General features: G+C 36.0%; 2 protein-coding genes across 3 annotated transcripts; one reads left to right on the forward strand and one right to left on the reverse strand.

Annotated features, from left to right (window-relative positions):
• The first annotated feature begins 180 nt into the window (after positions 1 to 180).
• On the forward strand, positions 181 to 2152 carry uno (univalents only). Its single transcript, XM_018009725.2, has one exon. The coding sequence runs from the start codon at positions 404 to 406 to the stop codon at positions 1619 to 1621; it is 1218 nt and encodes a 405-aa protein (XP_017865214.1). The 5' UTR covers positions 181 to 403; the 3' UTR covers positions 1622 to 2152.
• Positions 2108 to 9510, reverse strand: sand (potassium two pore domain channel sandman). Of its 2 annotated transcripts, XM_089471925.1 has the most exons (9): positions 9386 to 9494; positions 7529 to 8928; positions 4112 to 4604; positions 3824 to 4053; positions 3575 to 3699; positions 3253 to 3506; positions 3063 to 3189; positions 2629 to 2730; positions 2108 to 2557 (listed from the first exon to the last, which is right to left on the reverse strand). In XM_089471925.1, the coding sequence occupies exons 3-9, from the start codon at positions 4411 to 4413 to the stop codon at positions 2486 to 2488; spliced, it is 1212 nt and encodes a 403-aa protein (XP_089328051.1). In that variant the 5' UTR covers positions 4414 to 4604; positions 7529 to 8928; positions 9386 to 9494; the 3' UTR covers positions 2108 to 2485. The 2 variants fall into 2 exon arrangements, with proteins under 2 accessions (XP_089328051.1, XP_017865215.1); XM_018009726.2 differs by lacking the exon at positions 7529 to 8928 and having other exon boundaries at positions 9386 to 9510.
• Positions 9511 to 9565: the final 55 nt, after the last annotated feature.

A 9565-nucleotide genomic window follows, 5' to 3' on the forward strand; every position in this document is an offset into this window, starting at 1 on the left:
TGACTCTAGAATTCAACTTAATTTCATTTAAAATATCTTTACTGCTTAAATTTATAAATTTTGAATACTAAAGCAAAATAACTTCCTGTCCAATTGAACATACGGGGACTGTGCAGCCCTGATTCATGTTTTAAACGATCTATAATCGATTATTATGCGATGTTGGTCATATCGATTATTTTCGAACTACGCTACTATCGACGCCGACAAATAACAACAAACTGCTAGAAATTATATCTAACACGTTTTACTTGTCAAATGTAGTTATATTATAATTATTCCTTCGGGGTGTTATTATTGTTTCAATATTTACACAATTACGTAAATTTTATTTAAAGTTCGCCACACGCCGTTATTTACAAAGTCCATCCACCAACAAATACGAAAAACAGCAACAATAACTATGCCGAGCCAAGCGCCAAACACTGCATTGAATTTCAAAATTAAGCTACTCTCCGGCAATAATGTGGTGTTGGTCGATTGTGTCGGATTCGAGAGCGAGCTCTTTATGCCACAAATCATCAAAGGCCGCATAACATTCCAGAACATAATACCGAATCATCGCTGCTGCAATGCTGCGGCTGCCAATGTACAAACGGGCCAATTGATTCTGCCCGCGTCCAAATTGGGCGATGTTAAAATCGTTGCTGGTATTGCAGCTGGCGCGGCCAAGAGATTAAACTGTCAGCCACACGTTGCCAGCAAGACGACGCCATTGGCTAGGAGCACACCCTCATCCAGCAGCTCATCGGAGCGAGCGATCAGCAGGGCTGACAAGGAGAATCTGTCGATGCAGATGACGCCCGAACAAGTGCGCTGCAGAGTACCAGCTGGAACTGGCCAGATGGCTGCCTTGCCTACGCCCTCGCCCATTTGTCTGGATGCTCTCGAAACCTCGTCCACATCAACTGTCCCCAATCTGGCGCTGGAGTCCTACACCAACAGAACTGTGACCCAGGATTCGTTTAATGTTATTGAACCTCCATCCACTTCCAGTTTGAGTTCGTCCGCAAAGAGCCCAGACTTTGCTCAATGTAACTTCATGCACAAAGCCCCACCTATGCGCACCTATTCGCGACGCAAGCCGAATACCACGGACAGCAACAACAGCAGCGGCGGTGGCAGCAGCAGCGCCAGCGTCACCCATCCGAAGTCTCCGCTTGCCTGGAGAAAGAAGAAACTGACAAAGGTATCGTCGACAAAGCCGCCGAGTCCCAGCATGAAACTGGAGCTGCGTCGTCGTAAGCTAATTGTTGATCAGAAGAAGTCTCTGCCCAAGCATACGTATACGAAGATTACAGCGACACCTATAACGACAACAAAAATACGCCGTAAGCAGGTGACGGGCAAGACACGGCAACAGTTCGACGCACTGAAGGGCACCGCCTTCGATATGCTTACCTCCATGGGCCACAGTCACGTCTCTGTCAAGCTGACCAAGCAATTTAAAGAAGCTTGCGTAGAGAAGTACTCGGAAGCTTTGCCCAGCTACGCGGAGCTATCCGGCACGCGCCCATTGGAGCACGATCGTCAGGTCAGGTCGTTAATAGCAAAGGCGAAGCGGCTGGATAAGCAAATGTCCAAATCAGAGAAAGTGCAACTCAAAAGAAAACGAATGTAGATCCTGCTACAGTTATATTATATTGCTTTAAAAAAAATTTAGATCATTATAAAACAGTATAAATTTGAGAAAAAAAAAATAGCACAATTCGGGTCACACGTGGTTGCTGGAAAGGAAAACAATTTAGCACACCCTGCAGTATGTAATCGTCAGAAACAAACCACAGGCGGTTGGTGAAAAGAATAGAAATATTGTTAATGCAGTGAGGTTGCTGAATATAGCAAGATTTTAGCACATACTTCGTTACAAGACTGTCGAAAGCGGTTGGTGAAAAGGATAAGAATATAGTTGATGCCAAAGAAATTAAAAGATCTAAAAATGAAATGAACTAAATTTATATATACAGTCAGAGCCTATGTAATATTTAAATCTTCAAAGTCTGAGCAAAGACGGTTGATGAAAAAAATAATAATTTAGCTCATGCCTGACTGCTGTAAATTAGAGAATTTAGTTCATTATCTGCAATACAATCTAAAACAATGTGCATCGATTATAAAAGGGGCAAATATATATATATGTTTATTCTACAAATCATAATTATTTATTATTTATACATATCTATTTAAATGGTGTAAGTCATATAAAACATAGTCAAATTCGAGGAATGGCCAACGGGCAGCAGTATTTAGAATTCTAATTTCGTATTGTTAAGGACTAGAGACTAAAGTAAACTAAGCTAAAATTTAAGGATAGAATTACAAATTGATATACCAAAAAATGAAATAAATAAATAAACAAAAAGGAACACATTCTTGCTAATAGATATAAATATATGTACAACTACGAAACTAGATAATTTTTAACCTATAATTAACGTAATTGTTGTTTAATAATTTTTGTACGTCAACAAATCTTGATCTTTGGCTACGAGCTGCGGCAACGGAAGCAGGCCTTGAAACCACGCTTTATAGCACGCATATTATGAATGACTTGTTCCTGAAATACAACAAAATTTTCAATATGTACATAAATAGAGAAAATGCAGGGTATAGAGTATTCGAGCTCACCTGCATTAAATTGAAACACATGGCAATTAGCGCCATTCCCAGCAGCAGATAAACGGCACATAAAATGAAGCTCAACTCGACTTTGTCTTTATCGGCGGTTATCTAAAAAATAGTGAATACAAAAGCGTGAACAGATATAAAGATATAGATTTAAATATAGGTACAGTCAGCAAAACTATCTATTTGCATATATTGCTAAGAATTGATGAATTATATTTATCATCATATGTTATCATAAGCCCTTCGCCCTTTCAAAGATTAAAATCTTGTCCTCATCAAATCAAATTGATCAGACTTCATATCTCGATCTATAAATTATAACTATGCCTAGCATTTTCTAAATAGCTTCCTTCAACTTAGCTCTTGCTACTGATTAGGAGTACATAATATCTGTGCCATAGCAACTGTCTATTCAATTCATTTGCATTGCATACCACACGATCGCCCGGCACCAAGTCACCGAATCCAATGCTGCTCAATGAGATGAAACAGAAATAGCTGCCGTCCAGATAATTCCAATCCTCCCAGCGCCCAAAGAGTATGGCACCCGATAGTATATAGCTGTAAATTGTATAGCTGCATTAATGCAATCGAAATATCGCAATTTTCGCTTTCGTTGCCCACCTGACCATAACAAAGACACAGACAGTTAGGGGAACAGTTATTTCATCCGTGCTGCCGCGTATTTCGCGCTCAATATCTGAATCTGAGTCGGAGTACGGCACATCCAGCACACTGGAGGTCTGCATGGAGCTCTTGGTATAGGCACTGCTGCTGGTGCTGCTGCTAATCGAGCTGCTGTTGCTGTTGCTGTTGCTGGAGTAGCTGTTGCTGCTGCTGCTGCCGCCACGTGCGCTTTCCATGTTGTGCAACTGCAACTGAAGTGGGCATAGAATTGGGGGGATATAGGGAGCATATACTATATATGTATATACTATCCACGTACCGCTCGAGCCAGCTGACGAAGTTTGCGTCGCTCGCGTATTATGCGCCGCTTGGCTACGCCTGGGCAAATGCGACAGAGACAGACCTTGGAGTAGATCCATTTAAAGGATTTGGCCAGCACATCACCTGAAATAGTTGTAGTAATATTAATAATAATTAAATACCCAATACTCATATTAGCCTACCCATAACATGACCATAACATAACTATAACATAGCCATAACAGTTTGCCTATGGCAATATTCATACCTATATTAGAGAGATAGAGCAGGAAGAGTGGCATGCCGATGATCGCATAGAGTATTGTCACCAGCTTGCCCCAATCGGAGCTGGGGGTTATGTTGCCATAGCCAATGGTCGTGATGACAGTTAGCGAGTAGAGAAATGCGCCCGAGAAGCTCCACTGGTGATCAACATCGGGGCCCTTGATCTGTTTCTTATACACAGCTTGTTGATACTTTAGCAGCACTTCGTTGACACTGGAGAGGAGGGAAGCAAATAATATAGCATATCATGTATATTCATTATTAAGTTTACCTATTTCTGTAGGCTTGTCGATCGTAGAAACTGATGTTCTCAGACGTCAGCTTCCAGATGCTGTTGAGGCACTCAGCCGTCGCATTGGGCTTGATTAGGTTTTTCGTCTTGAGTTTTTCGTATTCGAAAATTTCGATTGTCTGAAAGATGAAGGCGCCGCCAATGGTATAAAACGTGACTAGAAGTATGATGCCAACATTGCTGAACATAAATGCCGTGAAGTGACGGCAATGGTCCTTGAAACGCTCAAATGCCGGCTTCTCTGCGGGCTTGCGGCGAAAGGAGCTGCGCCGCGACGACATAATGATGGCCTCCTCCACACCAAAACATCCAAGTCCGTAGCCGTATCCGAATCGAAATCGAAATCGAGATCCAATTGGACTTTGCCTCGATTAGCGGCTCGTTGGCAACTCTCGGGCTGTCGTCTGGACATGCTTCGATTCGATGCTTGGCCTGCCCATCGATCTAAATTGGTTGTGTTTCCTTAACAAAGCTGCGAATATACATAAACATATCATCAATGCTTGCTAAAGGACTTCCTGCAGCATCTATCCAAAGCAGCGAAATAAACAGAGGGCCGTCTGTATATATAGACAAACGCCCCATATATTACTCGAGCTGCCACTAAATCTTTGTGCTAATCCTTATTTACTCGCTTGTATTATTTTATTTGTAGTTCTCTTTTTATTTATGGATGCATGTTTGTGGCAACAAATGCTTAAGCGAATTTTCTCTTTTATTTAATTTTATTTATTTATACCAATGCTTGGCATTAGGTCTATAAATTAGTAACCTAAATTGAATTAAACAGAGCTTAAATTATATTTGAGAATTTATTGCCTTTTCTTAAGTATTTATGTTTAAAAAATTAAAAAAAAAAAGTATTTTAAAGAATTATTTTGTTTATATTGTTTTATACAATATAATTCAATTTTTTTATTTTTTTTTTTTATTATTTTTTTTTAGTAACAAATTTACGAATTATAGTAATTAAAATATTTATATATATATACAAAATTCATAATAAATACAACAAATAAAAACATTTGAAAAATTTTAATAATCAGAAATGATATAATAATTTACTTAAAATTCAATTTAAGTATTTTATGATACATATTTTACATTGTATTTAATTTTTTTATTTTTCATCACACTATATACATATGTATATTGTATAGCTCATTTATCTAATATTTTGTGATCTATGTTCTTTTTGAATAATCCAAAAATTCCAAAACCGAAATGCTCTATGCATAACTCATATTAACTAGTGATAATTCTTTTGAGTGCCCCATTCGCAGTGACAGTTTAATGATATTTTCGAACAGATTAATTTAAATATTCGTCTGCGAGCAGACGCATCAATGGACTTGACTTGTTTTTATAAAAGAATGAATATGAATAAGAATATGGAATATGAATATGAATTATTTCATTTTGTTGCTCTAGCAGTTGCCAAACTCTTCTATTTTTTTTTTTTTTTTTTTCCTTGTGTCTGAGTAACAAATGCTGTGGGTGGCATTGCTTGATTGCGGTCTTGCTCTGATGACGATGACGATGATGATGATGATGATCATCAAAATCATAATGATGGTGGCACTTGTCGCCTACTTTCTGCTGCCCACAGCATCGAAATATGAAGACTTCCTAATCATATTGAAAGCGGTTGCCAAATGCTTTTATTTTCCGGCTTTTTTTTTCTTTTAGAATACCCTGAGAATTACTTAAGTGGGGTAATATGAAACTGACTTTAGCTAAACAAATATTATATGTACAGTGTGGCCTGACTAATACATACAACTAACTAATTTTTGTATAAAACATTAAAAAAAAAATTAATAAAATAAAAATAAAGAAAATATAAAAAATGTTATAGGTACATACTTAATTACTAAAATTTAAAAAACTCAAATATTTACAATTTCTTTATTCATATATCTAATAATATTATATCTTATATTTTAATACTATAGCTAATGCAGAAATCTTACTATTAATATATATTTAAGGCTAGCAAACTAATTATCGCCTTTCTATGCGATTTTCAGGAATGTAAATAGTGGTAAGCACTACCAAAGGCTTAACACCATCTTCATACCTTATCCTACACATTTCTGTGTAATTATTAACACAGAGTATAATTTAGTCAATCAACCGCTCTCGCCCTCACCCTCACCCACTCTCTTTCGCTCACTTTATCTCTCTTTCTTAGCGCCTTCTAATTTCTAGTGAGTGTGAAATATGTTGAAGCTTATTTTTATAAACTTCTACAACAGCCAACAGTCATTTGTCTAATTTGTGGGCAGTATTTTTTTTTTTTCTTCTCATTTATTTATTTATTTCATTTTGCATGGCTAGATTATAGAAAATCTTGTTGGCTGAGATATCTGTCTGTACTTAATTATAAATGCGGTTAAGAACCAAATAGAAACATAGATAAGTACTTTGTATTTACAGTTGCGGCGGCGGTTCGTAAATTAAATTCAATTCCCTAACTATTTACAAGCGAAAACCATAAAAAAAAAAAAAAAAAATGAGACACGCATACATACATACATACATATAAATGTGTATATACATGTATATGTGGCTAATTAAAAACCAAACAAATTGGCGCCAAAAGCAAAACAAAACAGCAAGATTAATGCTAAAAAAAAAAAAAGAATCAAAATTACGAGCCAAATAGAGACTAGGAGATATGGGGAATGAACGACTAGACAGCCCACAGAAATCCCTACAGTATTAATTTTAAAGCTTCCATCTTTTATGTTTTTTTTAATAGATCGTCATCATCATCAAAAATACATAATCTATAAATTCTACTCCGCTTGCTACCATCTATTACATACATTCTAGGTAAACCATTATACCCTGATTTCAATGAGTGCGGGGTACAAAAAAAAGCATTAAACAATTAATTGAAATGTGTATGGGCAAATGCAAAAAAAAAAAAAATAATAATAAATAAAAAAAAAAAAAAAATAGAGACATTAAACAAACACTGTCAACTTTATGTTTATATTCTTAATGAAATAAAGCAGGTGTTAACACAATAAAAATGAATAAAATAAGGAATGTAAATGCTCTTAGTTCTGTTAGATCTTTCAACAATATGCCTATTAAAATGCAATTAACTTACAGAATTCTATGCACAGTTGAAAGTAATTTAATTTCTTATTAGCTGGAAAGCTTTCAGCACGATAACAATATGCTTTTTAGCATTAAAAATCCAAGGCAAAAAGAAAAATCAACTAAACAAAATGCTAATTGACCTCAAAATTTAAAAGAATCTATGGAATTCCATGGATTACGGTGAAAAAATATGAAAAAATGAACAAAAGATCAAAAGACAGAAGAAACCTAAAAAAAAATATTTAAGGAAATCGTACGAAGATTTTATGCTAATATACGTACGTAAATACATAGAAATGGGTGTGTATGTATGTATGTATGTAGATTTACTCCTGGGGAAACGCTGATTGGCTGCTTAAACATATCACACATATACATATGTACATCTATGCATATAAAGACCTCCGAACTTACACACACTCATACACAACCCTCTGGGATAAACGCACACACACATATGCATGCGTCTCACACATATGCAATTCCCTTGGCTGGTTCTTTTAACTAAATGTCTAAACAATTGGATTTATACTTCAAATCTTAATTGCCTCATAAACTGAATTGCCGAAATTGTTTATGGATTTTTTTTTGTTTTTTTTTTTGAGCGCCCACAAATCGAACAGCTCGCTTAATAATACAAACATTGAGTTACTCGACTCAAAGAGCGCACTTGCATAATTATTTTTTCCATAATGTACATAATTGCCCACGTCAAAAAAAAATATAAAACCAAAAAAATATTATAGACAGGCAGTGAATGTTAAGTGCCAAACAGCTAAATGAGAAAATATTCAAAAAGTTTCAACTAGAACAAAAAAGATCGAAAGAAATGTTTGGATGCAAATGAAAAATGCTTAAGCGCAAGTTGCGCTTGTGTGTGTGCGAGCAAAGCAAATGACACGGATAATAATAAAACGCAAGTTGCGGTAAAATCTGTGCATGTTTAGCCGTGCGCATGTGTGTGTGAGTGAGCGAGCGAGCAAAGCAAATGACATGGATAATGCGGTAAAATGCCTATGGTCGAATGTGTCTGTGTGCGTGTGTTTTTGCATGTGAAGCAAATGACACGAATAATAATAAATTACAGTTGGATATGTACTTGGCTACCAAATGTTCCCCGTCTCGTTTGACAGACATTGATGTGGGGCCAAGACCCACAAAAAAATTAAAAAACTAATTTTCGTGCATTGACCGGCGTATCGTATGGCACTCTTTTTGCAAAAAAAGGGGAAGAAAGTTACATACATATGTACATATATTTCGTACATACTACACGTGTACGTACACATGTACGCACACATGTTTATTTAAGTTATTCTTCTTATTGGTATTTACACATTTGGCAAACTTATTCATCATGGATAATCGATAACTATCAACGATCGCAGCGAAATGTTTATTGCTTCTAATTGTTGTTGTTGTCTGCCTGCTATGTTTATGTGTGTGTGTGTGTGTGTATGAGTCTGTTGTTATTGCTGTTTTATGTTATTTCTTTGCCAGATGCCAAATAAACGACATGCCGGGCGTGACGTCACTAACGCGTTGTCGTCATTGCATTGTTGCGTTTCATTTCGTTTGGGTTCGTTTCGTTTTCGATTCTTATTTCGCAGCTGATTTTCCATGTACATCTATTTTAACTCACATACACTTGCCAGCATAAGTTGTCTCTAGATTAGCTGAATCTTATTTTTAAAACATAGTTGATTTAATTAACTATTTATCCATATTTTGGTTTATTCAAAATAACTAAGTTTATATTATTTTAAAACGTTAACAAGAAATTGTACGAAATCATATGGCCTCCACATCCGCGATGTTTTCCAACATTAAAATATATAAATATAATTATTCTGAGAAACCAAAAACATGGATAAGTAGATAATTAAATGAACTATAATTTTAAAAATAAAAATAAAATTCGCTCACATAAGCAAATGTTAGGAACAGCTGAACACAAACATTTTTTTTTTCTTAGTGTACGCAGATTTATGCAGGAAAGTGTACAATCGCATACATATTTACACTGACATGTTATTTAAACATTAACTCAATCTGAAAATATTCATGCTGCTCTATTTATTTATTGGCACCTGTAGCACACTATAGCACTGTAGACCGTATTTTTATTTATAAACGTACATTACTTAATTCCACTTCATCAGTCGCTGCCGCATTTAATACCGCTCTGCAGCATTCAAATCAACCGCGCACGCCGCTATCAAACGAAATGAAACGTTCGCCACAACGTTCTGCCAGCCACTGACTGACTGGGCGAAATATATTTTTAGAAGACAAATACAAACGCTAATTTTGACGCTT

This window comes from Drosophila arizonae, chromosome 5, assembly GCF_054131065.1.
Source record: "Drosophila arizonae isolate 15081-1271.41 chromosome 5, UAZ_ARI_1.0, whole genome shotgun sequence".
NCBI lineage: Eukaryota > Metazoa > Arthropoda > Insecta > Diptera > Drosophilidae > Drosophila > Drosophila arizonae.